The following is a 26,068-nucleotide window of genomic DNA, read 5'->3' as shown; positions in this document are numbered from 1 at the left end:
TCAACACATTCTGGTAAACTATTTTTATAATTCAACTCAAATTCAATACCGTTCATAGTTTAGTGCACATTGAGACTTCAAAATTTAGGGATTGATTGTATAAATCAAAATTACATATATTCATGATTCCATTCTTCTTCTTCCGCCTATAGACTGCTAACATATGTTCAGGGAATCATTATTATCACCAGACACTTCATTTTAATCATATTACGCTAAATGTCAGAGAAGTTACATTACAAATAGGTCATGGTTGTAGCATATCTTAAACTAAAGGATGTAGAACCAATAGAACAAGAACTGATCAGATGACCATGAGCAACTTGAACTAGATAGAAATAGCAAAAAAAAAAAAAAAAAACTTGAACTCGATAGACCGACTTTCTATGGACTAGTAACTTATAGTTTGATAACATGGAACAGACAATATACATAATACGACACTACTAACTGAGGGTGACATTTTTTTTATCAGAAGGAGCTTCAGTGCATTAGGTTTCATGGCTTCTTTGTTATACCGTGACAGAGTTTTGAGGATCCTCCCATGTTAACAATATATGACATACTTTTTTGCATGCAATAAATAATTCAAATATAGCAACCAAAGGCAACCCATTCAAAGATTTAAAAACCTAATATTCAGCTGTAATATTTTCTCACTAATTTTCAAAATCCAACCCAGAGTCAACACAATCTAAAAATCTTCTGATTTCAACGTATTTATAGATCCAAACATATTCCGACTGTTCTCTTCTCCAGCTATTTCATAAACCCTTAATTTCTTCTACCTACAATTTTCTTAGAAGCTGTTCTCTCCATCCACCCAAACCTCACTTTTCTCATTTCAGTCTATACACCAACATTTTAAAGCAATTAATTTCAGACTGCACTAGGGTCAGGTCAGATGAAGCTTTAGCCTATTAATACACTTAATACAGGCCCAAAAACTTTAATTAAAAGGGCAATTCAGGCTGTGTACTATGCAAACCATATTAACAGCTAGACTATATTACATTGCAATTACCTTCAGGAAGGGAATAAACGGACTATAGATGGGAAGATTTTGTGTATAGTAGCATAAATACACCATCAATATAGGGATGGCACAACATGTAGAATCAAACCTTTTTTCAAGCTTTCGACACAAATTTCCACCCATATGACAGCTTAATCCTCTGGCATACCTTTCTGTAGCTTTTAGTCAATCCAATATATAAAGGTAAACATATCATCCACCCCTTAACTTAGTTATAAAACTTTCAACCACAGTTATCTGAACACAACATAAATATGCAGATTAAGTTAAACATGACTCTACCACAAAACCATCTCAAAAGAAAGTCGCATCCAACTGCAGGCTGCTAAACCAAATGGACGCTTTGAAGAACACTACAGTGAACAGAAACAAAAGCAGATAACACCGAACTGATTAGTTATAGTACTCTACAAGGGGAGGAGCAGAACCGGACAAGGAATGAACTCAGCTAGCAAGTTTGCATCCACATGCTTGGAGTGGATAGCTTCCATGCTCATAATCACCATATCCAAACTCATTTCATCGGCGATCTCGCCAATGATAGCTGTTGGCTTACTCCCATCTCCAAGTCGCTCTAACAGCTTGTATTCTGTAAACCCGCCTGATATGCCCCAGATACAAATTAATAGTCATCATATGTACACTAAAGTCTTAAAATATGGAAATAAGCACGAGGTCATGACAAGTGACAACTACAAATATCAATTTACAACTTGTAGAAGGTTCCGTGTTCACCATCTACTTCCAGGCAAGATCAGTCAAATTATTCATCTCTAGATTGACATATATAAAAAAAATCTTGCAGCTCATATGTTTTTTCAAGAACAAACTGATTCTCAGGCTTGTAGTAGTTGCTATCAATAGCAGGAGAGTGACTAGGTGCACTCTACATAAGTATGCATACACACAAGCACATATCTACATAAATATTTGATATGCTGTATTTAGTTGGAGAGAAAGTAATGAAAATTTGTGTAACGGTACTCTAGGAGAAAGAAAGGATGTAACATTTTAAAGTGATACGAAAAAAAGGGGAGCACAAAGTTTCCACGATGAAGCTGGAAATTAGTAAGAACTAAGAAGGACTGTTCCTCCTCAAATCTAGTGTGTTAGATCTCTGGTTTGGACAATCGCCCATAAAATTGCAATTTTCCTTTCTCTCCCAGATTACCCAATCACAACAATAGCATCTCCAAATTTCCACAAAACCAAACACTCTTAGGAAAACATGTATTCAAACATTAAAAAAAGTGATATTTTAAAATTCAGGAACCTTTTGCACTTCATATAAAGTGCAAGCAAAAAAAATTGAACCACTATAGAATACAGATAACTAACCTTCAGACAAATGCCAACGGATGCTGGATAGCTGGGTCTCATGATCAGGCAATGTTTCTTTCTGATTTCCGTCAATCACTGCATAGAATACAAATGTATACATGTTTTATAGATCTATCATCTTCAAAAACATCTATCAGAAGCGGTTCTTATAATATAAACTCTGTGATCTATGGGCATCAAGCTTACCCACAACTGTTATCTCAGCACCATACTTCTTTGCAAGAGCAGCAGCAGTTGATGTTGCCTGTCGATGAAAAACTATAAGTAAGTTTCGAGTAAACATAGAAAATGACAGTGACTAGAAACTGGTCCCAAAAGCCATTTTTGAAAGGCCAAGCAAGACCAGACCAAAAGGTCCGAAAAGCCCTTGCTCAGAGGACAAAAAGCCAATCCCGGGTGTAGTAACCAAAACCATTCCCAAACTTATGCAAAGAAGTATAAGTGCCCGCGGCCCAGCAGCACATTCCCTCTAATGTAAAATTAATAATCTACGAAAGGTAATGCAAACAAGTTGCACAACACTTGAAACTAAAACCAATAGAATCACAAGAAAAAAAAAGACCTGTCTTGTACCCTCAGAGAGATATGGGTTCCGGTCTGTGATTGGTAGTAGCAAATGCTTGAATTGAGAAAAGGAATCAACAGCTGGACTGACTTCAGATTCTTGCGGCTTAGCCTTAGCTATGAAGATCAAACTGAATATTGTAAGTGCACTATGAAAGAACTACTATAAGTACAATATTTTATGGTAACATTTAACATAGCAAAACAACGACCATAACATTTCTGGTAGGGGAGATTTCCTAAATCGGACCGCCATATCTTTGAGCATAAAGCTATCAGTGTGTTCAACATAACAAAACTACAAGTTTCTTGGAACTGATGGCAATAGGAATAATTGGCGACAAGTCTTTTACACTGGAATTGCTATTACCAAAATGCTCAATTGGTGACAAACATCAGAGAGTGTCAGCTACAGCCATATAAATACTAGCACCTTAAATTACCCATATAAAAACCTCCCAAGAAAAAAGAGAAATATCTACTAGGCTATAACAACAATTATTTCCCAGGAAAAACCTCAAAAACTTATAGAAGAATCAGCTCGGATCAAACAAGACCCTAATTTCTAAAATATGGTAGAATGGCTCCAATAAAGTTCCAAAAAAAGCACTTATTCTCAAAATTCAAGAACTAGGTCAAAAGTACATTGCCCACTCTTGTATTACATACAAAATCTAGCAAATTGAAATGCATAGCAATTCATGAAACAGCAGTAAAAAAAAAGAAAAGAGAGAAGCTAATTACCTTTGTGAGCAGCAATTCGATGGAGAAGTTTGGGAAAGATAGAAAAGTTGCAAACTTTGTTAAGATTGAGCCCAAAAGAAACACCGGGAGATTTCCAAGGTAAAATCTTTGAAGAAGAAGAAGCAACAATGGGGTTAAGATGATGGGGTTTCAGTGAAGAAGATGAAGATTCAGCAGGAACTGCTAAGAGATAATGAGCAAATGCCATTAGATTTCTTAATAAACCCTCTGGGCTGAATTCAAAGGAAGATAAACACAAGTCAATTTTTCAGTGAAGCCTAAGGCCCTCAGCAGCTGCAATGCCATTTTATGTGTATATATATTTATATATTATTTATTTATTTATATATAAAAAAAGAGGACGTGTTAAATCGGAGAGAAATGATTTGACAAATTTCATCGATCGGACGGTGACTGTTTTCTTTTTCTTTCTTTCTGAGTTTTGCTCCGGAAGTTTCTACTTGTCATTTACTGTACCTGATCTTTCTGGATATACACGATGTATTTTCGGGTACAAAAATACGTGTTAATACTATTATTCATTTTTAAGCAAAATAATTATAGTCATATATTTTGAATGATTATAATTCTAGTATTTTAAATTATATTACTTATTTTAGATTAAAAAAATTATGATGTTATGAGATTTATACTATTTTATTCATAGAGAACCATAATATATAGAGTCTCGTATAAAATCGGTTTACTCTACTTTTAAATCTCCTATGCACGGTATTAAAATTATTAAGCTAAATTTATTTCCAACATAATAAATAGTCAACATTATGAAATTATTTTAATAAAAAAAATTAAAAATAACATAAACACTGTTTAGCATCATTATTTTACTCAGTTTTTTTTTTAAAAAAAGATATCTAAATTTGTAAGGGAAAAATTATTATTTGACAATAAATTTGTAAAACCGAATTGAATGGTGCGAATTAGATTTGGTTTGATTCGTACTAATTTTATGAGAATTCGGTCATTTCAGTTCAAACCGCATGCAGTTCGTACCGAATAAATTGAAATAAAATTTAGTTCGATTTAGTTTATAAAAAAGTATTTCGATCAAGACCGAGTATACCATATAATCCAAACAATATAAAATATTAACTTTTTCTTTTGAAGATAAAAAAAAATATTATATTGATATTATATATATATATTATAATATTAAATTTGATAATTATATCTGTTTTTGGTGAAATGGTAATGATTAATTATTATTATTTTTTAAATGAATAATGATTTTTATCTTTATCAATTGCATAATTTTTTATTTTTGCAATAATTTCAATTTTTTGGGCCGTAACGGACAGAATTTTCTCATTTCGATCTAGTTCGAATGTTCGATTCAATATTGGGAAAAAAATGAAATATGAATACAGAAAAATCACAAATAGCAAATACTAAAACGATCTCAACAAAACGTTGTCCAGATAGATCTTCAGATCTACCTATCCATCGTTCTCTACCCTTTTTACAATTGGGGTCAGTAGCTTAGCTCATCAACTCTTCTCAGATCGTTCTCCTTCTATCGATACATTTCTTGGTAATTGATTTCCTCAATTTTCACTTGCATTTCTTTATTTTATTTCTGTTGCTACTATTTTCATTCTTGACCTCTGGTGGGTAGATTTTGATCCCTGCAATTAGCTCATGATAGTTTTATTAGACCCATGTATTGTATCTGTCAATAAAAAAAAAAAGACCCATGGATTGTAGTTCATTGTGATTCCTTGCTACTCTTTTTTGCATTACAATAAAGCTCCGATTATTAGGCACTTTTATGTTCTTTTAGTTCTTAACATGTTCATATATTTCGTTGTGTTGTTGCAACTCAATGTGTATTTAATCTCGAGAAATTGTTAAAATTTGTCGGTTTCGAGGTCATTAATTTAGAGAGACTTAACTGTATATGCAGGCAAGTGATTATTTTTGGTTGGGGGATCTGCTGTTGACATCCGATTGTTTTGGATGTGATGCATTTGGGTTAAGTAAGGTTTGAGATGAGGGATGTTATCGACGTTGATAAAATTTTTGAGATCATGCTGGCTCCCGTCCTCCTCAGATAGTAATGAGCAGTCGACTTCTAACACGGCTGGCAAGCAAGATGGGCTACTTTGGTATAAAGACATGGGTCAACACTTGACGGGTGACTATTCAATGGCTGTTGTCCAGGCCAATAATTTGCTTGAGGATCAAGCGCAGATTGAGTCAGGCAACTTAAGCTTACTCGAGTCGGGGCCTTTTGGGACTTTTGTTGGAGTATACGATGGTCATGGTGGACCGGAGACATCACGTTACATCACTGATCATCTTTTTCTAAATCTAAAAAGTAAGCTCAGTGCAAATTATCTTGCCGGTGTTTTTAGTGGCCGAGTGTTCTTAACTACTGGCTTGTATAATTTCTGTGTTATGTGTCTTTTCCAGGGATTGCTTCAGAGCAAGGGTCACCAACAATGTCCGTTGACATTATACGAAGAGCATATGAAGCAACAGAAGAGGGCTTTTCATCTGTTGTTGCTAGACAATGGCCAGTGAGACCACAGTTAGCCGCTGTGGGATCTTGTTGCCTTACTGGCTTGATCTGTAATGGAACACTGTACATTGCCAACCTTGGTGATTCCCGTGCTGTTCTCGGAAGGCTTGTGAGGGCGACCGGAGAGGTTCTCGCTATCCAACTTTCAGCTGAACATAATGCTAGCATTGAGTCTGTTAGGCAAGAGTTGCATTCTCTGCATCCAGATGACTCTCAGATTGTTGTCTTAAAGCATAATGTATGGCGTGTAAAGGGTCTAATACAGGTAAAGTATTTGCTGGATATCTTGAAGGGCTCTGCACTCAGAATGATCGCAGTAGTGAATTTTCCCATGATTTTGTTATATGATATGGCAAAATAATCATGATGGTAATTATATATCTCTATATACTTTTACATTGTGGGTAAGTACAGCTAATCATTGTTTGCCTGCAAAAAGTATATTGATATTATCTGTTAATTTTTTTTTTGCTATTGACAAGCAACCAGAATTTGATTCATTTCATGCCTTTAGTTGTTTGTTTGGTTTAGTGAATTCAAATTATCAATTCCCCATCACCTATCTTCTTAGTGTTTTGTCCATATTGGCATACAGTTTTTTCATAATGTTTTTTGTAATATTAATGCTTAGACCTGACATGACTGAAATATATTTTTGTGAATGAACCTATACAGTTATTTAAGTATCTTTAGCTGTTTTTCTGCAATCATGTTAGCATATGTAAATAGAGGTTTATGTACTTCAGCACTGTGATTTTGCTAATAAAAATTGGTAAATTATTAAGGGTCACAAATCTTATTTACTTGCAATACCTAAAAATTACAAATGTCAGGTGACTTTGTTTACTGAGTATCTGTCTTACTGTTTAAAATTGTCTTTGCAGATTTCTAGATCTATCGGTGATGTTTATCTGAAAAAAGCTGAGTTTAATAGGGAGCCTTTGTATGCTAAGTTTCGCCTTCGTGATCCTATAATCAGGCCAATATTGAGCTCTGATCCAACAATATCAGTGCATGAGCTTTCACCTCATGATCATTTTCTCATTTTTGCCTCTGATGGTCTCTGGGAGCACCTTACCAATCAGGAGGCAGTTGATATAGTACAACACAATTCTCGTAACGTAAGTTCTTGTATTTTGTAATTTTTTTGTCAGGTTATATTTTTTTATTCTAAGAAAACAGTTTATGTGATATATCTTGTAGTGGTAGTATGTCTTTCATGTATGCAAGTGAATACACTGTTGCCGTAGTATTAAAACTCTATGAGTAAGATGATAGGAGTAACTTATAACCACATTTTCATTTTGCTGTAAGCTTTGGTCCTCGACTCTAAATCTGTTACATTAAATTTGAATTTTGCCATTAATTTAACCACATGTAAGTTTCTTTATGAGAGCATTTAAGTATTTAACTCTCAAATGAAGAAAGGAAAAAATGAAATCTGACATAATATGGTTCCGTTAATGCAGGGAATTGCTCGAAGGCTTGTAAAAACTGCCTTGCAGGAAGCAGCAAAGAAGAGAGAAATGCGTTATTCTGATTTAAAGAAGGTTGATCGTGGGGTTAGGCGGCATTTCCATGATGATATCACAGTTATAGTTGTATTTCTGGATTTTAATCTTGTAAGCAGAGGGAGCTCACTGAGAGGCCCTACCGTATCTCTTCGAGTGGCTAGTACAAACCAACAGTAAAACTTTAACACAGTCTCCGACACCTACAGAAACTGGCAACACCTGAGATTTTCTTGGTTGTATCAAAATACAGTATCTTTGTGATGCCATCTGGTTGACCAAAAAGATGAGAGGAGATGGCAGAGCCCAAAAGTAAAGACAAGTGGATTTAAGGAAGCAGGTATGATAAACTAAGCAAGGACGATTATAGACTATAGAACTAGCTCTTGAAGTGACTGTAGATCATTGAGACTGATATTTTCTTTACTTTCTTATTTTTTTATAGAAAAAAAACCCCAAGACAACTTTTCTAGTTTTACTCTTTTCTTCTTTTAAAGGTTGTATTAACAGTTATGTAAATGTCGTGAACAGTAAACTAGTAGTATGTATTAACAACACTTTTATTAATTTATATTACACATTTTATGTTATGAATTTATGGCTTGTTATTCTATTTGTTGTTCCATGTTAACACCCTGTGAATGTTAGAACCCAAGTACCCACTAGGACATCAGACTTACTGTTGGGCTGTTTGGCTACTTAGTAGAACTACTGTAGAAGTGTTTCTCGTAGCACTTTAAGCCACTTTAAGTTGCTTCTACATCTTGCGTTCTCTTAGCCCTTTCAGTTGCTTCAGCTTTTTGGGTACTGTTTGATAAAAAAAGCACAAGTGGAGTGGAGTAGAAGTGTTCTCTTAGCACTTTAAGTTGCTTCTGCTTGTTGGGTACTGTTTGGTAAAAAAGGAGAGTTATTTAGGGGCCGTTTGACTTAACTTAAAAGAAGTGACTTATTGCTTAAAGTAAAGAAATGGATTATAAGTGAAAAGTTGGAATGAACTTATAAGTTATTAAAAGTGTTTGGGTACTCGTGACTTATTTTGTTATAATTAGTTCTAAACCCAAAAAAAAACTAGGTTTCCTAGTTTTTTTTTTTGGGCTTTTAAGCCTCATTTTAAGTGCTTCACAAAGGTTGCCAAGTGGTACGTAAATAAGTTGGAGCAACTTCTCTTCCAAATAAGCAATAAGTTCAGTTTGCCAAACATCCACTTATATTCAGTTTTTGAAGTAAGAAGTTGGAAGTTTTAAGTGCCAGCTTCTTTTCATCCTTTTTAAATGTTTTGCATTTTGTTCTGAAATTTTTTATGTGTAATAAATTTTATTTATTAATAAAGTTTCTTCTACTATAATAATAGGATAGATAATATGAACGTCTTTTAAATACATTTTTGTAGAAAAAAGTACTATGTTTTTAAATAAGTACTTAAAAACGAGTACTTGTTTATTTCACATAGATAATAATATGAACGCCTTTTAAATACATAAAAGTAGATAAGTATGTGTTTGTTTTTTGAAAAATAACTCCTTAATAAATATGTAGGGGTCGTTTGAGTGTGCTTAAAATAAGTGATTCTTTCTAAAGTAAAAAAAGTGAAACAGAAGTGAGAAACAAGTTAAGACTTATAAGTGATTAAAGTGTTTGGAAAACAAGTAGAAGTCGTGAGAGAAAAATTAGCATTCCTAACTTTTTATAAGTGTTTCTCGATTTTTTACACAAGGTCAAGAAAATTAGAAGCTAGCTTATTACGGAAAGAAGCACTTCTTTCCCGTTGCCAAACAGGTACGTAATAAGAGACTGTTTTAAGCTGTCGGAAATTCGTAACCTATCTCACAACAAGTCCATGTAGTCATGTACTCAAAAAATGTAAACCAGAATAACATTCATCAATAACAACCCAGAAAACATTCGAGAAGATCGAATACAAACAAGTATTATCACAATAGGAGGGAACAAACATTACATTTACAACATTAAACAGATGAAATACTTTGTGCAAACACTTAAAAAACGCGATCACACCAACGTTAAACTATGTCTGAGAAGTAATCCTCAGAGCCTTCTTCTTGAACCTATATCTAGGAGCTCTCGGAATAACCTGACTAGGCCCAAAATGAAACTGACCAGCGCTATTAGTCAACGGCGGCCCATCATCATAAACATAGCCCACGAGATACCCACAACCATTACACAAAATCTTGGTCCTCTTTCTCTGAATACCCCAGTAATCAATGGTCTCGAAAAAGGGTCGGATCTTGTCTTCGGGTTCGAACCGGAACTTGGAGGCGTCAAGGGCAGAGAAAGAGAGAGTGCCTCTATTGCCTGCGTCGAAATAAGTGTCGGGTGGGTATAAATAGGCGCTGTTTAGATTCAGATTTGATCCGCATTCAGTGCAGCTGTAGATTGATGATGATGATGATGATAAATAAGCCATTTTTTTATTGGAGTATGTGTATGGGGTTTGTGTTTATATATGTGGTGGTGTGTGTATATGTTGGTCTTCGTCGCGTAACTAAATTTCTAAAACCGCGTTCTGCTGGAAGGTTCCATAGAATTCAGATGTAATTGATGACTCCACAATTTAGGTACTGTTTGAGTTAGCAACAACAGCCCTGAAAAGCATGTCAAAAACTGTTTGTAACTTGTAAGATTTAAAAGTAGCTTTTCCGTTTGTCAAAAAAAAAAAAAGTAGCTTTTCGCACAGCATCTTTTAGCTGATGTTTAAAAAAAGCAGATCCTCGTATGCTTTTGAAAAAAATTGTTTTTCAGCTTTGCACGATGCTGTTACAGATACCACTACTAAACCTCATCAAAACATTATTTTTTTTATATTATAATTCAAAATAAGCAAATATCACAAAAAATTACGTACGAAACAGCAACAACACTTTTTTTACCGACGCTTTTTCCGACAACACAACAATTTTTAACAGCAATCCCAAACAGACCTTTAGTCATTAAAATTGAGATACAGTTAAAATAATTATTTAGATGATTAATCAGATGTATTAAAATAATAATTAATTTTTTTAATTTAGTTTTAAAAATATATATTATGATTAATTAAACTTGATAAATCTAATACATGGAATATTTTGTTGGGTGTTAAGAGTGCTTATGTCAATTATCACATTTAAATAATATATTTTATTTATAATAATTATTTGAAATAATAATATCATGCTAGATTATAAATATAATTAATCAATATAATTAGTGTCCTCGAAATAAAATATATCAACGGTTGATCAAATTTTAGATCTCTCCTAGAGCTATAATGGTTGGCTAAATTGGACCGGTAAAATTATTAATATTTTGGATTGTTATACAGAGTTTGTTACATACCTGTAGCGGATCGACAAATATAGCCATTTACAGGAGGTTGACTATAATGATAGATAACAGGTGGAATGGTTGGAACGTGAATTTTTGAAACCATTAACTATATTATTTAGGGTCTTTCTAGTGTGTGCCCAAGGGCACACATTAAGCACTAAATTTGATGAGTTTAGTGGATTTTAATTGGTGGAGTTGGTGTAAATGCAGGGGGGCCATCCATATTTATGATTACATGACCAATAAGAATGCACCAAACTCATAAAAATTAGTGTTTAGTGTGTGCCCTTGGGCACACCATAGAAAAACCGTATTATTTATTTATGATATGACAACTAGGATTTTAGATAAGGAGTATTCATGATTGGAGATGCTCTTACATTTCATTATAGTCAATCCAGATGTTCTTGTCAAATACAATTTTGAATTGAAGTTCCATTTCCTATATCGAATACATCATAATTAATCTCCGCCATCTCCCACCGAATGAAATCCGCGATTAAGTTGTAGATAAATTCAGAGAAGCACAAACCGAAACTGAAACTGTACATACTAATCCTCTAAGCATGTACAATCAGGATGAGTAACCATAAATTACAACTTTGTTCCTAAAACATTCAAAATCTGTTAACCTGCCTGCCATAATATTTACCCAAACATTCAGCTGACAAGCTCTCATTGTGTAGGTTCACAGACATTTAACTTGAGTTTGAATCAAGCAACTTTCCTCGGATGACATCTCTTTAAAAGAGACACATTAGATGATTTACGATTGTTCTTGCAAACAAGATATGAGTATCATCTATAACTATCATCATTATCATCGTCATCGTCGTTTTTGTCTCTATGCTGTTGAACTATTAAAACTGAACCACTAGCATCAAAATCTGAAGATGCCAGTAAATCCCCTACAGGGCCTAGCTCCGGGCATTCTTCCCAGTCGTTTATTCCGATTGTTATTGAGGATCGTCTTCTGCCGCCATTTCCTACTATGAACAATGTGTACATGTCCAAGATGTCCCTTAAATACGACGACGTCTCTGTCCCGTTTTCTACACGCTTTTCTATGTATCCCACACGCCCTGATGTTACATACCTGATGATCATTAGCCCAAGTATCATAATTAAGTGAGAATCATGCTGCTTCAAATTCTTTACAAAGAGATGAGGCTTTTGTAAAATGAAATACCTGTTGTAGAAGTCTGTTAAGACAATGCTGTCGAGCTCACTATCTTTCTGATCATCTGATATGGCCATTAGTACATCTTCTTCCTTGTGAGCCACATTTACCTCCACATTTTGGTTACTTGGTGCTTCTGCAGATACGAATCGAATGACTGTAAGATTTATATGACGATGAGAGCCCAGCCGTTTGCTAAGTCCCAATGCTTCGCGATCATCAGGCCCCCCAAAAAACAGAGTTACAACGTTTTGCAAGGAATCAGAGCCGGAAGCCTTTATAACTCCAGCTGTAAGGCCTCGGTCTAGAAGTATGGCAACTGAGCATCGAGCAGACCTAAGAAGTTTCTGATTAGTAGTCCTTATACCCACCTTGTCACTCTCCAATTTCCCGTCTATTCTCTGGTGCTTATGGAAAGGAAGGATTATGATAGAGGCTCGTACGTCCTCAGCAAATTCACACACATCTTTGAACATGGATGTGAAGGGTGCCACCGTTTTAGCTTGATGGATCATCACGCCTGTTTCTGCAGTGAAGTCATCCACGGCTTCATTGATCTCCACCACGTCATTGCCACCATAGTCATCCTCGTCGATTAGTTCTTCAACTTCATCCTGAGGATGCGCCTTCTTTTTCTTACTCTTGATTTTATGGGGGAGCTCAATCAAGTGCATCAGGTAAGGAGTAAGAGGAACATGTTCAGAACCTCTTGAAGTTGCCATGATCCCAACCATGGTTGGAACAGGGCGAGGACTATGCACGCAGGCCAGGATCCGTAGCTCACTGTCTGGATCCTGCCATTCTAAAGCTACGTGATTGTAGCCAAGAGTATTACTTTCTCTCCGCACCAAGAAAGCTATTAATGGCCCTGATATTATAGAACTAATCACTACAGAGCATATCATCAAACTGAAGAATGTTTGACTGGCAACCATCTGTACTAATTCACAAAAAAAGGAAAAAAAGAAAAAAGAAGAGAAAAAGCGGTCTTTTAGCTCCTGTCTTAGCGAAATACTGAATACAAAACAGAAAAGAAAAAAAGATTAAGCTTCAGTGAACATGCTATGCAGTTAACATTGAATTCAGTTTTTAGACATAGTACTAACACAAAAAACAGAAACATTTGCAATGCACTCAAGAAACTGGTTCCAAGTTCAAGGTATGCTAAGTTAAGAAGTGGAAATCGGGACTTACTGCATTCTGTTGGCCTACGGTCATGGCAACGAGATCAACATGGCATTTCAAATTCATCAGAAAAGCAAGAAGAACGCCCTCGTTCAAGGGAGTCTTGAGAGAATGGCAAGCAGCAAGGGTTCCTGTAATCTTCCCACCAATGCTCAACAGTATGACAAGGACGATAATTCCAATCCTCCATATATGCTTGTAGACAAAAGATAAATCTGCTTTAAACCCCGCGTAGCCAAAGTAAATTGGGAATATGAAGTTGTGAATTGTATAGGTTAGTTTGATCAACAATGTCCGCATGGTTTTGCCACCCCTGGGAAACAACGAGCCAAAAAAGAAGCAAGCATATATGCTGCTATATCCGATCGACTCAACCCCCATCGCAGCTCCAAAAATGATTCCCAAAATAATACATACTTCAATATTCGACAGGTACTTCTTGTTTCTGTTTCTCCGGTTCATCAACTTTGTCACGTATATATTGGCAACGACTACGGCCACAATGATAAGCAATGCAATGAAAGCATCAGAAAACCACGTCTTAGACTTCTCTTTCTTGTTTCTGGAAATGATAACCAAAAGACCCACAGCATAAAAGTCACCAATTAGCGAGGATGAAATGGCTAGTCTTCCGACATCTGTGGTTGCAAATTTCAAATCAGCAGCCATACGAATCACCAGCGGAGAACCTGAGTTGGACAATACCACAGCAATCATGCAGGCCATCAAGTAACGGTTGCCTTCAGCTGCAGTTTCTTCATATATGAAGCTTGTAATCGCGAATGCAAAAATGGTACTTGTCACGCAACCACCCAAAGCTATAACAGATGCCCGTTTGAAGTTTCGTATTAGATAAGGAACATCAAACTCAAGACCAATCAGAAACATTATAATTATTCTAGCATACATTGCCATTGTCTCATAATAGTCTGTAGCAAAAGCTTGAAAGAAGAACTTTTTTATAGCGTCTATATTTGAAATCCCAGAAGGACCTATTACAAACCCAGCCTGCAAGGAAACAAAACACACATATATGAGCGCGAGCACAAAGATATCAATGCATGTTCCGATAGATTGATGACATACTTACGAGTAATTGAGCAATTGGACCAGGTATGAACTTCAGAACAAGTTGGCAGGCATGAGAAAGAACAAGAATGGCTGCCACCTGATAACCCATTGTTAGTACTGGATTGAAAAACTGATCCTGACTGCATCCTGTGCCGATCACCACCTCATCACTGTCCGCCATTTTTCTTCCCTATCCTAATCCTATCCTAAAGATCGAAATTTCCAACTTTTAGCCAAAGGGAAAATCAAGAACATGTTAAATTCCATCTTCTGATGGTGCCCAGAGATAATAAAGTCATCTCAAACTTGATAAAATTTCTATTTACATAATCCAAGAAAGATGGTAAAAGTGAATCAAAGAATGCATGCAGAAATATACATGTAGGATTTGATAGGATTCTTTACTCAAAATGATTTGTATAACAGATACTGTCACCACCAATTGATTCTAATTTTTTCCCCTTTGAAGTGTGTTATTTTCTGATATGTTGTTATTCTGTTTTCTGGGTGACAAAGAATGAAGAGTAGAAATGAAAGGCTACAGAGGAAAGTTGTTAGACGAAAATTGAAAATCTTAAAATTCCTCCTTATTTTCATGGCAGGCCTTACTTAACGGGCATGAATACGAAATGAATAGAGAGGTGTGTGTGTGCGCGTGTGTGTTCCTCTTGTGTTCAGTTCTTATTATAGTAAATTACAAAGAACAAGAGATGATAAAAATGATAGTAAAACTTGATGGGGCAAACCAAACCAAACATGATGCAAATCTTCTCCAAGTAACCCATATATCACAGCTATTACATTTAAGAACAAGAACATATACAATCCAAGTATAGCTTACTAGAGAGTACAAAAACATATTTAAAAGTATGAGATTCTATATATATAATACTGAGCACCTTCCTCTTCCGCAAGCAATTCAGTTATTTTTCATCTTAAACTTTGGGAAACTTGAGAGCATCGAATCGAGCAGTGAGTACATCATAATCTGGCAACTTGGGATGAACACGATGGGTAGAGTTAACACGAGATGATGGTACTTCTGGTGCAGGTCGATTTGGCGGTAGATATTTGCCTCCTGTTGGCTCTTCCCTCTCAAAATCATCCTCACAATCTGATTCATCAAACTTAATACCTGTATCTTTAGGCTGGACATTGTAGCTGTGCCTTCTGTGAGTCATTTTTGGGTTCATATTAGTAGGACTTCTATGGCGTCGATTGGCATCACTTGTAGGATCTTCGACTTCGATTTCTTCATCATACTCTGATTCATCTTCTGAATACGTGGATGGAGCAACATTGTAGCTGTGTCTCCTATATGTGGTTTGAGTGTGAAGATCCTTTGGCAGAGAATTTTGAGAAATTTCAGAAACTGGACTCTTCATGTTCTTGCCAGAAAAAGTATCCATTTCAGGATGATGGTTATAAACATTTACATCACCATTTAAGGCAAATCCTTGACTGGTCTGGTAGGAGTCTCTGTTGGCCAAATAGGCAGCAGCTCCTGCAGCAGCAATTGCTTTCCTTGCAGACTCAGCAGCTGCTTCAGCAGCTGATGCTGTGTCTTCAAATTGCATGGAATTCCTCCCTCCATCAGAATATCTACAGAAAATCACATGAGCATTAAACACAGACACACGAATTCAGTCTTTATTTTTCTACTGAATATCTACAGGAAAAGCACAAGAGAATAGAACATTAATACAATTGTTAATTGTTTCTATACAAGTTCTTGGACAAAGTTTTTGAGCAATTTTTTACCTAGTTGCTGCTGTTGGTCCAATATTAGAATGTCTGCAAGAGAAAAAAAAGAGAAGCACAAGGACATTATTAAACACAGACACAAGACAACAGCATTTCGAAAAGCACAAGATAAATATAAAGATTCAGTGTTTAACAAATCCTCTATACAAGTATGTTGACGAAGCTTGTCAGCAGCTTATCTACCTGGTTGTTGCTGTTGGTTCAGTATTAGATTGGTTTGGTAGAGGCTTTATGGGCAAGCTGGTTGCGCTTACAAAAGTCTTTGGTCCATCCTATTTAGAAGAGAAACAGTGAGTTGCTAAATAAGAGGGAAATCCATACTTCGTAAGTTGCAAAATTAAAGGGAAATCCATAATTTACGAGGAGCTCATAAAACAGAAAGAAACATACTATAAGCTCTTCTGGGGGCTTAAGAAGCTCCATTTCAGATTCTGTTGTATCCCATTCAACCTGATACTCCTTGGCTATTTCCTTCATGACTTTCAATTTCACTTCACCGGAAGGTGTTTTAACAGAGAGCTTGTCAATAAGCTGTAAACAGAAAGTACAACACTCCAAAATTTAGACATTTGGTTTTTAATATTGAAGATATGTATGATATAAACTAGATGAACATAAAGTGAGAGCAAGGCCAGTGAAACTTCTGGTATATAGTGCAGAGACATAACTATTACAGACTTGGACTTGCAAAGGAACTTACCATGCGATTTACACCACAGCTAGGTCGTAGATCAGTAGCCGCGGATACAAAATCTTTTCCATATTTCTTCTCAAAAATGTCTCGAATCGCCAATAGTTCTGGAATATCAGCACACCTAGGTGCTGCAAAAATTAAACTTGATATCCCTTCTTTTAAATCTTGTGGACATTCCCTGTAAAGAAAACCATCAGAAGTAAGCTCATGGAAGAGTTAAACTCGTTAGTAACATACATGGATTTTACCTCTGCTTAGATATGATGGATAGTCTTGCCACAACCAGTTCACAGAAGAGCTCAATAAACTCATTTGCAGCTAGAACATTTTGTTCTCTTATAACATGTTCAACCTACACGCAACAAAAGCATCATCAATCACAGCATTACAATCCTCTTCCAAAAAGATAGCTCAACAGAAGCTAGGGAGCTACTGCCTGTAGTTCTCCCAGTTGGGCTATTTCTTATCTACAAAAGCTAGTGAGTGCTGCTTGTTGCAAAACAAATCACGGATAGGCCTCTTAAAAGCTGCAAAGACTATTTCCAGTAATGGCATTATATATGCCTCTAGTACCTAGCATGTTCCTTCATTTAATTATTTAAAATCCAATGTATTAGTACAACATCTAGCTTCAAGGCCTACCATCACAAATAGAAATCCCATCACAACTTCAAAGTCCTATCAACAAGAATCTTTGTTTCACAGAAAGAATCTCAACCTTTCGATGCATCTGTAGTCATGGTGAATATGAAGGAGGAGCAGGGGTGTAGCCAGCATGTATTGAGTGGGGGCAATTGACCCCACTCAACTTGCAATTATGTAAAAAAATTATTATATTAAGCATATTTCTGTCGAATTATTTGCATAAAATTAACATTTTGACCCCACTGAAATAAAAATTTATATACTAAATTTCAAGTTTATCGATTTTTTTATTTTTGACCCCACTAACTTGAATTTCTGGCTACGCCCCTGAGGAGGAGCATGTAATATTAAAAAAAAAAAACAATAAAATTGATGTTATAAACAATAACCTCGATGAGATGGACAAAAAGAAGTAACATTCCAATCATATAAAAGAAACACCGGCATTTAGTAGACTTATTACAACAGTACACCAACACACACAATACAGAGTCTCAAGAAAAAAAACAATAACATTGATGTTATAAACAATAACCTCGATGCGATGGACAAAAAGAAGTAACATTCCAATGATATAAAAGAAACACCGGCATTTAGTAGACTTATTACAACAGTAAACCAACACACACAATACAGAGTCTCAAGACATGAACAAATTTAAACTAATAACTAGGGCTGGGGTGGCCCTGGCTCTAGGCATACAAGAGTTGAGCCCAGGGCCCCAAAATTTATATGCAGAGTACATACAGGTTAGGGCACCAAAAACTGATTTTGACAAGAGCCCCGCAAATCTCAGGGCCACCCTTGACCTAGGGTTCTGAGGAATGCCCAATCCAAAAGCACAAAAAAGCATAATAAAAAAAACAAACTATGCTCACAAAGTAGTTTGAGTATCTCGCATATTAACCTAAACCTAGAATTCATATACAATTCAGGAGATAAAAACACTAAAAACAAGCAGAATATGAATAAGAAACATAATTCTTATATAATAGCCTGAAGTGACGAAAGCATCAGTATGCACATTAAAACTGAAGTTAAAAAAAATGTGGATGTGAAATAGAAAGTACGATAGTGAAAACAAACCCTAATACGAGCAGTAGCGTCCTGGCCAGACTGAAGAAGCAAAGCGATGTCTCTTCTCATCTGCTTCACAACAACTTGTCTCTTGTTCCTTAGTAGCTTTATCCGAGCCACCGCCATTTTCGTCATAGTTTTGCTACACACACGATCTCTAATTAGTACAATATAAATTAGGTATTAAAGCTGAAGAATTGAGGTGGTTACCATTTAGAGGAATTGAAGGAGTTGCAGAAGAGTGAGATTCCGAACTTGATTGCATTCTTGCATCGCCTGGCAGCTGCGTTGTTACCCACCGTCATTTTACTCCAGCGAGAGAGAGGGAGAGAGAGTATGTGTGTGTTTTTGGAGAGAGACGAAGAAAAAGGAAAGAGGGGATTATAACGGTCGGAAGAAATGGAAAGCCTATAATAACAAAGTGTTATTATTACTAGTCCTTTGTTTGTTAGTAGTATGTCATTGGGTTCCTTAATGTGAATTCAGTCACATAGCCGTTGAGAAGCGTGCACCGTCCTTGTACACTCACACCTTTCATTTCCCACCTTTGTATTATTTTTATTTATTATTTTTAATAATAATCTCCCACCTTTGTATTCTGGTATCCACTTCTTAAACAATTTTTCCAATAGATTGAAATTTTAATTTACTTATAACATTTTTTGATTTTTTATCACAGTCCTCAAAATCAATTTTTACAGCAAAATTTTTATTGATCGACACGAGTGTAACTCCCTCCTAAATAGCCGTTGTGACCGGGGGTGTAAAAGCCGAGCTTATGGTAGAAGCACTAAATTCGTACGGTTTGAGAAGAAATATTTTTAAGAACTTAAGAATACTATTTCTATTTCATGATTTTCATTTTTTTCCCAAACCTTTTAATCGCTTATAAATCGTAACTTATTTTTAATTTTTATTTCATTTTTTATTTTAAGCAAAAATCACTTATTTTAAATTCACTCAAACGACCCCATAAATTTGTGTTTGAAAGTTCGAGTTACGTCATCCTTTAAAATAATTTTAACATGATCTCAGTTCATTTCTCAAATTTGAAATATTGGATACTAATAATTTAAAACATTAATAACTATTTTCATCTCCAACAATTTTTTTTATATTCATTAGTTATATAATATTTTATCATTAAAAATATCAATATTATAAAAAGTGAATAAAGAGAAAGTGTTTATTTACAATATATATTATATAATAAGAGTGAGGAGAAGAGAGACTAAAGATAAAGATAGTAATTGAGAAGAAGATTATAATTATATATGAATAAAATAATATTAAAAATGATAAATAATAAATTTTAAAATTCCCGGCCTAAATAACTAGTGTCTTGGAATGGTCTTGTAAACAATAATCAAGGCCTACTGGTCAGTGCGACTGGACCTCCTGGGTTGGTATTAGCATGGACCGGGCCTTTTAGTAACCCCAGTAAGATCGGAAAGAACAAATGCACAAACTTATGGTTCCAGATTTCAATAAAGTATATTTTTATAATAAATTTTTATATTTTTTAATAAAAATTTAAACATCACCATTTTATTAAGAAACAAAATATAATTTTTTTTATAAATATACTTTAAAGGAGTTTTAAAAAGCGTGCTAAAATGTAACGTATACAATTCATCGAGACGAGAGAGTAACTAAATTTAAGAACAATTTATAATTCAATTTAATTATATATAATTGATTTGAATCCGGATAATTAGATTTTTGACCTATTTAAAACGGATGTTTGATTAATCAAAATCAGAACCATTTTTGATCGATCTGAAAAATCGAACATCCGATATGATTATTAATAACGAGACCGGATATCACAATTTGTGTGATAGCAACAGTGGGGTTGGGTTTGACATGTTAGTCAGCAGGGCACAGTACAAAATAACAGTGCCCCTTATTGCAGTAAAAAGTGGAAATGATGATGAGATCGGTGGTCTGTGCTGTTGAAAAGTATACTATAATAGAAAGTGATGGCTGGAGAAAACAAGGACCACCAATGACAAACATCTACCAACATTAACAATTAAAACAAGATTTAACAAACCATAAAGCTTTCAACTTTATGCCAAAACTTTGTAGAATTAGACACCCAGAAAGAATCACTTGAATTCTTTCTTCTCATTCCCATCTTTTTTCAATACTAAGACAACAATTCCCTTTACTCTCCACATAAAGTTCCCTCCTTTTGATAGGTGAAAATCAAGAAAATCTTGTGTGAGAGAGGATGTGTAGTGAGAGATAGCAAAAGAGAGAGATTGATGAGATGGGTAATTGTTTGAAATCTTCACAAACTGCTAATACAGGTCCAATTTCAAATCTCAGTACCACCACAAGTACAAGACCTTCCACTACAACTACTGGTTTCTATCTATCTCTTGTCTTCTAGTTTTTGTTTCTGGGTTTTTTGGATATTCTATTTGTGTCAACTCAATTCCATTTGTTCTATGCCCATATCTTTTTGTCTTGCTTTCTTATCACAGACACTTTTTGATTTTTGTGCTTTTACTTTTGTTTGTGTTTATGTAATTGTTTCTACTTTTGGGTGCCTGTTCTGTGCTTGATGTTTTTTAGGCAATTTATCTCACAAGGCCAAGAGTCATAGCATTGACCACAATTTTTGCTGAATTTTGGTGTTTATATTTAGGGACATTTCACAGCAATGGTGGTGGCTTCTCAGTTACTAGCAGCAGTGCAGGTGGGCATAGCCAAAACCAGTTTTCTGCTGCAGCAACTGGCGGAACCGAGAGTTCTCTAAATGGAGAATTACTGCCTCCCCCAGGTCTCAAGGTTTATAGTTTTTCTGATATGAAAACTGCTACTAAAAGTTTTAAATCTGATAGTGTGTTAGGCGAGGGAGGTTTCGGGACTGTTTATAAGGGTTGGGTTGATGAGAAGACCCTTGCACCCTCTAAGGCTGGCACTGGAATGATGGTTGCTATAAAGAAATTGAACCATGAAAGTGTGCAAGGGTTTCAAGAATGGCAGGTAATATTATGCGCTTCAAATTGTTTGTGCTAGTAAAACTAAAATTAACACTTCATTGGCCTCGTCAGAAAGACTACTCTGTGGTATGAATTGTAATAACATCTTAGTCTTGGTTCATTCAAGTCGGTAGGCATACTTCTATTCAGGTTATCAGATATCACATTTTGGTTGGAATAAGTGCTCACTGCAAGATGAAATAAATTGGTTACTAGGTGATGTGATTTAGTTCACTAACTTCCCAATGACCGAAATATTTTCTGTTTACGTGTATGTACGATGTAATATGTATGGTCTTACAGTCCCTTGAAAAGTTTCAATGTTTGCGAATTTGGGATTAGTTATCGAACCTAAAATAATGAAATATTCCGTCAGAAAAGGAGTAAACAGGTCAAAAACCTAGTAAGTTCACCAAGTATAACCAACGAAAGTTATGATAAGGCTACATTTGTGTGTGGCTAGAAGTGGAACTGTGGTCTCATTTTTGTTTTCATAGAGTGCACCTGGGAACATTTTACAAATTGTAATTTGCGCCAACCCGTAGTAACTAGACAGCTGCAGTAAGGCACTAGGAAATGGAATGTGCTTTTCTGGAATATATTCCTAAAGTCACTCTTGGTGCTTGAGTTCTTTAAGGGGTGTTGGAGGTTCATAGTTTATCTCATACCTAACTCTTCGTCTTCATGCTTGACTAACGCTGAACAGCAACTCCATCAAGATTGAATTTGGAATGGTATTGAACAAGAATCAAGCTCGATAGGTTCAGTTAATTAGGGTTTTGGGGTTTCAGTGATATAGGCACAGGAACCTGTTCCTGCCAGCCTCTGGTTTGTTTAACTGGGGACTCACCTTGTAGGCATGGCATAGACATTGCTGAAATTTCACAATATCCACTGATCAAAGGAATTTAGTAGTATGATTAACTATAATATGTTAGTTGAGAAGGCAGCAGTACTTGCTATCTGATCCATTAGTTACAGCCTTGTGTTGTGCATTTACTGGTTCATGGGAATGGGATTGTAGGAGTAAAACATTACTAACCTTGAGCCCAAGTGCAAGTAATATGAAGTTACTTATAAGGCATGTGGTGCATGTATCGAGTACAAGTCTGAGTGTAGCATCCAGATTATAGATATGGGTACTATTTTTGGCAGAAGGTGAAACACAGCAAAAATGTTAAAAATATTTAGATATTGACATGTACACAAAAGAAAAATTAAAAGGTAGACATCGACATGTTCACATAGATGATATATAAAAAGGTTTGACTCTTCAACTGCATTCCTCAACGATAAATCGTAGAGGTTTTGCATCAATTTGCAGAGAATTTACGTGTCTTTCCCTCATCTATTTCTTTTCCGTAGTCTTCTTCTTTCCTATTCACTATTAGTAACCAATTCAATTGCCAGAACTCCCACAGTTGTCATAATATCTAGGCATGATGGTAAATTTGATTCTTTCATCTCGATATAATTTTTTTTATTAAATATGATGTTAGAAACAAATATATTGGAAAAACATTATTCGTTGGCTAATCAGTGATTTACTTTTGTTATGTAAGAGGCACTTTCTCGTTCTAACACTATTTAAATATGGACTGATGCTTGGTCTTTTTCTGCTTTAATAGTGACACATCTTGTTTACCAACTATTTGGTTGCTTCTTCATTTGAAATGCAGTCAGAAGTGAACTTTTTAGGAACACTTTCTCATCCTAACTTGGTCAAGCTATTGGGATACTGCTGGGAGGATCAAGACCTTTTACTTGTTTACGAGTTTATGCAGAAAGGAAGCTTGGAAAACCATCTTTTTAGAAGTAAGAACTTGAAAAGAAATAAAATATGCAAGATAATATTGCTCATCGAGTTTGTAGTGATAAAGTTTTTTTACTTGCTGGTAATGATGTTCAGGGAGTTCTGCTGTTGAACCACTTTCATGGGACAAACGACTGAAAATAGCAATCGGTGCTGCACGAGGACTATCTTTCCTGCATAATTCAGAGAAGAAAATCATTTACAGGGACTTTAAAGCCTCTAACATACTGCTTGATGGGGTGAGATTTTGAATAATCATCTCATTGGTATTTAACATATGCAGTAAAATTTGATCCTGAGAAACCATTGAGAAGTAAGATATTAAATCGGAATGGTCAAAGATGGAAACAAAAAGCAGAAATAGCTCCTATTTCAGATTAAGGATGCCATTTTCTTTCCTCAGAACTCTTCACTTCTACCCGTAATACTCCCTTTTTTTTTGTTTGTATTATTCAATATAAATTATTAATAAGAGACCCAATCTGCACCTATGAGGTCCAGTAAGGCAACACTTAGAGTTTGTGGCTTTAATTTGACAGTTTTGCTCTCAGTTGTGATTAGGTCTTTTTTAAATGTTTATATTTGTATCTGTGCTTTTCATAAAACTGAGTTTCTTTTTTATATTGTTGATAGTTCTACATTATCATGCGCGCACACACATCTTATCTCTTGTACTGTCTTAATTATTTTATTAATTTCTCCCCTTGGTTTGTTGGGCAACTGACAAAATTGCACTTGAATTTTAGAGAGTAAGCTCTACTGGATTTTTTTAACAAATCTAAATGCTAACTTTGTTATAACCAAATTGTCCCTTTTCCATCCACCAGGGGATTCCCTGCTTGAAATATCCACCACTTCCTGGAGAAATAGGCAAATGCAGATCAATACTTAGCTTAGTTTTTCCGTAAAAATAAAAGTCTTAGCTTTACAAAATTAGCTTGAGAGTGATTGTAAAAGCCATCTATTTATATCTTTTACAGGACTACAATCCAAAAATATCAGACTTTGGCTTGGCTAAATTGGGCCCTGCAGGTGGAGAATCACATGTCACAACTCGAGTCATGGGAACCTATGGTTATGCTGCTCCTGAATATGTTGCTACAGGTGAGTGCTTAATTATTTTTAACTCTATAGTGACCCTTGGCAGTTTGCGCTAAAGGTAAGCAAACATACAAGGGTTGCTGGCGAAGGAATGTTTACACAGCCATCTGTTTCTCTGCCATTAATAATCCAACTGCTGAGATTAAAAATTTTGCTCCCCCTGCCAGCACAAAAAAGTTGTTGGAAGGCAAACCTCCTTCCAGTAACCTTTTTTTACTGGAAGCCAGAACTCCTTCCAGCAACTTTTTTGATTCAACGGCTGAGAAATAGATGGCTGTTTAAGCAGCCAGGACCCAACATAGAATAGAAGAAGAATGATAGAAATTTCCCAAATCCCTTGTTTGCAAGTTCCATTTTAAGTTAAAGATCCGACGGCTGAAAATGGCTGTCTAAGCAGCCAGGAACCAACACAGAAAAGGAGAAAAAAATAGTCATAATATTCCTAGATCCCATCTTCGCAACTACCAGTTCTCCTAACATATTTTCATGACCAAGATGGTAGGAAAATCAGAAATGGGAACAGGGATCCGTATCATTTCTTATTTCGTATTTTCTTGAATTAAAGTAGGCTGTAAAAGAATTTATGTTCTCAATTTTGATGCACCATTATTGACAGGTCATTTGTATGTGAAGAGCGATGTTTATGGATTTGGGGTTGTGCTGCTCGAGATGTTGACAGGTCTACGAGCACTTGACACGAAACGTCCAGGCAGACAGCAGAATTTAATAAACTGGGGGAAGCCCTTCCTCTCGCAGAAAAGGAAGCTCAAGACCATCATGGATGCACGCATAGAAGGACAATATTCAACAAAAGCAGCATTAAAAGCTGCTGAGTTGACACTAAAATGCTTGGAAACCGATATGAAAAGACGGCCCTCCATGAAAGAGGTTGTGGAAGTTTTAGAACAGATTGACTCGATGACAGAAAAACGCAAGGAGCCCAGAAGCAGGTCAGCTCATTCTACTATGGATCGCTATCGCTTTCAGCATCAGCCCAAGTCATTCTGACTCCACGCCACTACTTAAAAGGTTGTCACCATCTGCCCAGATCACTGAAGCCACAGCTGCGATCACTTTAAATGAAGGGCATATAGTTAACTGACCTACAGTTATTTGCTGTGATTGTAGAGTAGTTTGTATTTTATTCTTTTGCCCCCTCTGTAATTGTCAGTATCAAATTTTCATTTTAAACCACTGGTATCAGCACGATTTAGAGAAATATATAGAGGGCAGTATCATTCACCCACCCCCCACATACAAAGAGAAGATTAACAAGAATGTTGTTAAGATAATGAATGACTAAGGCTGTGTTCACTTGGATGGAATGGAATGAGGGGAGAATGGAATGAAATTTGTATTATAAATAGTGAGTGATTAGTGAATTGTTTATAATTTTCATTCCTTCAATCATTCTATTCTAACTATTTTATTAAAAAATCTATCCCACATGTTTTGAAAGGAATGTTCATTCCATTTG

General features: G+C 35.6%; 6 protein-coding genes across 6 annotated transcripts; 2 read left to right on the top strand and 4 right to left on the bottom strand.

Annotated features, from left to right (window-relative positions):
- Positions 1 to 1,214: 1,214 nt before the first annotated feature.
- LOC108216111 (uncharacterized) lies at positions 1,215 to 4,083 on the bottom strand. Its single transcript, XM_017388791.2, has 5 exons — positions 3,686 to 4,083; positions 2,940 to 3,058; positions 2,564 to 2,621; positions 2,375 to 2,452; positions 1,215 to 1,637 (listed from the first exon to the last, which is right to left on the bottom strand). The coding sequence occupies exons 1-5, from the start codon at positions 3,891 to 3,893 to the stop codon at positions 1,444 to 1,446; spliced, it is 657 nt and encodes a 218-aa protein (XP_017244280.1). The 5' UTR covers positions 3,894 to 4,083; the 3' UTR covers positions 1,215 to 1,443.
- Positions 4,084 to 5,081: 998 nt separating this feature from the next.
- Positions 5,082 to 8,332, top strand: LOC108215573 (probable protein phosphatase 2C 60). The gene is made up of 5 exons (XM_017388072.2): positions 5,082 to 5,237; positions 5,610 to 6,023; positions 6,119 to 6,492; positions 7,112 to 7,348; positions 7,697 to 8,332. Exons 2-5 carry the CDS (start codon positions 5,702 to 5,704, stop codon positions 7,916 to 7,918), a joined length of 1,155 nt encoding a protein of 384 aa, XP_017243561.1. The 5' UTR covers positions 5,082 to 5,237; positions 5,610 to 5,701; the 3' UTR covers positions 7,919 to 8,332.
- Positions 8,333 to 9,586: 1,254 nt separating this feature from the next.
- LOC108217694 (uncharacterized) lies at positions 9,587 to 10,201 on the bottom strand. The gene has a single exon (XM_017390576.2). The coding sequence runs from the start codon at positions 10,164 to 10,166 to the stop codon at positions 9,765 to 9,767; it is 402 nt and encodes a 133-aa protein (XP_017246065.1). The 5' UTR covers positions 10,167 to 10,201; the 3' UTR covers positions 9,587 to 9,764.
- A 1,321-nt stretch (positions 10,202 to 11,522) lies between these two features.
- On the bottom strand, positions 11,523 to 14,435 carry LOC108218699 (cation/H(+) antiporter 1). The gene is made up of 3 exons (XM_017391770.2): positions 13,443 to 14,435; positions 12,258 to 13,183; positions 11,523 to 12,164 (listed from the first exon to the last, which is right to left on the bottom strand). Exons 1-3 carry the CDS (start codon positions 14,346 to 14,348, stop codon positions 11,867 to 11,869), a joined length of 2,130 nt encoding a protein of 709 aa, XP_017247259.2. The 5' UTR covers positions 14,349 to 14,435; the 3' UTR covers positions 11,523 to 11,866.
- Positions 14,436 to 15,215: 780 nt separating this feature from the next.
- Positions 15,216 to 19,123, bottom strand: LOC108218700 (uncharacterized). The gene is made up of 8 exons (XM_017391771.2): positions 18,895 to 19,123; positions 18,694 to 18,826; positions 17,211 to 17,314; positions 16,969 to 17,140; positions 16,659 to 16,799; positions 16,452 to 16,540; positions 16,266 to 16,298; positions 15,216 to 16,106 (listed from the first exon to the last, which is right to left on the bottom strand). Exons 1-8 carry the CDS (start codon positions 18,987 to 18,989, stop codon positions 15,440 to 15,442), a joined length of 1,434 nt encoding a protein of 477 aa, XP_017247260.1. The 5' UTR covers positions 18,990 to 19,123; the 3' UTR covers positions 15,216 to 15,439.
- Positions 19,124 to 20,680: 1,557 nt separating this feature from the next.
- On the top strand, positions 20,681 to 25,837 carry LOC108218701 (probable serine/threonine-protein kinase PIX13). The gene is made up of 6 exons (XM_017391773.2): positions 20,681 to 21,056; positions 21,341 to 21,681; positions 23,357 to 23,492; positions 23,587 to 23,729; positions 24,471 to 24,594; positions 25,208 to 25,837. The coding sequence occupies exons 1-6, from the start codon at positions 20,960 to 20,962 to the stop codon at positions 25,597 to 25,599; spliced, it is 1,233 nt and encodes a 410-aa protein (XP_017247262.1). The 5' UTR covers positions 20,681 to 20,959; the 3' UTR covers positions 25,600 to 25,837.
- The last annotated feature ends 231 nt before the right edge of the window (positions 25,838 to 26,068 follow it).

Source organism: Daucus carota, chromosome 4, assembly GCF_001625215.2.
Source record: "Daucus carota subsp. sativus chromosome 4, DH1 v3.0, whole genome shotgun sequence".
NCBI lineage: Eukaryota > Viridiplantae > Streptophyta > Magnoliopsida > Apiales > Apiaceae > Daucus > Daucus carota.
Note: the sequence above shows the minus strand (reverse complement) of the source record. Positions and strands in the feature narration are given on the sequence as shown.

Bases quoted from the DNA above. Each gene is read 5' to 3' on its own strand.
- LOC108216111 (XM_017388791.2), bottom strand. From the start codon at position 3,893: ATGGCATTTGCTCATTATCTCTTAGCAGTTCCTGCTGAATCTTCATCT. The intron at 3,059-3,685 runs GTAATTAGCTTC...TGATCTTCATAG, and splicing joins TCGAATTGCTGCTCACAAAG to CTAAGGCTAAGCCGCAAGAA. The intron at 2,622-2,939 runs GTCTTTTTTTTT...TTTCATCGACAG, and splicing joins TCTCTGAGGGTACAAGACAG to GCAACATCAACTGCTGCTGC.
- LOC108215573 (XM_017388072.2), top strand. From the start codon at position 5,702: ATGTTATCGACGTTGATAAAATTTTTGAGATCATGCTGGCTCCCGTCC. The intron at 6,493-7,111 runs GTAAAGTATTTG...TTGTCTTTGCAG, and splicing joins GTGTAAAGGGTCTAATACAG to ATTTCTAGATCTATCGGTGA. The intron at 7,349-7,696 runs GTAAGTTCTTGT...CCGTTAATGCAG, and splicing joins TACAACACAATTCTCGTAAC to GGAATTGCTCGAAGGCTTGT.
- LOC108217694 (XM_017390576.2), bottom strand. From the start codon at position 10,166: ATGGCTTATTTATCATCATCATCATCATCAATCTACAGCTGCACTGAA.
- LOC108218699 (XM_017391770.2), bottom strand. From the start codon at position 14,348: ATGGCAATGTATGCTAGAATAATTATAATGTTTCTGATTGGTCTTGAG. The intron at 13,184-13,442 runs GTAAGTCCCGAT...GAATTAGTACAG, and splicing joins CCGTAGGCCAACAGAATGCA to ATGGTTGCCAGTCAAACATT. The intron at 12,165-12,257 runs GTATTTCATTTT...AATGATCATCAG, and splicing joins TTAACAGACTTCTACAACAG to GTATGTAACATCAGGGCGTG.
- LOC108218700 (XM_017391771.2), bottom strand. From the start codon at position 18,989: ATGACGGTGGGTAACAACGCAGCTGCCAGGCGATGCAAGAATGCAATC. The intron at 17,315-18,693 runs GTTTGTTTTCAC...TGTTGCGTGTAG, and splicing joins ACGCTACTGCTCGTATTAGG to GTTGAACATGTTATAAGAGA. The intron at 16,107-16,265 runs GTAAAAAATTGC...GATTTTCTGTAG, and splicing joins GGACCAACAGCAGCAACTAG to ATATTCTGATGGAGGGAGGA.
- LOC108218701 (XM_017391773.2), top strand. From the start codon at position 20,960: ATGGGTAATTGTTTGAAATCTTCACAAACTGCTAATACAGGTCCAATT. The intron at 23,730-24,470 runs GTGAGATTTTGA...TATCTTTTACAG, and splicing joins CTAACATACTGCTTGATGGG to GACTACAATCCAAAAATATC. The intron at 24,595-25,207 runs GTGAGTGCTTAA...CATTATTGACAG, and splicing joins TCCTGAATATGTTGCTACAG to GTCATTTGTATGTGAAGAGC.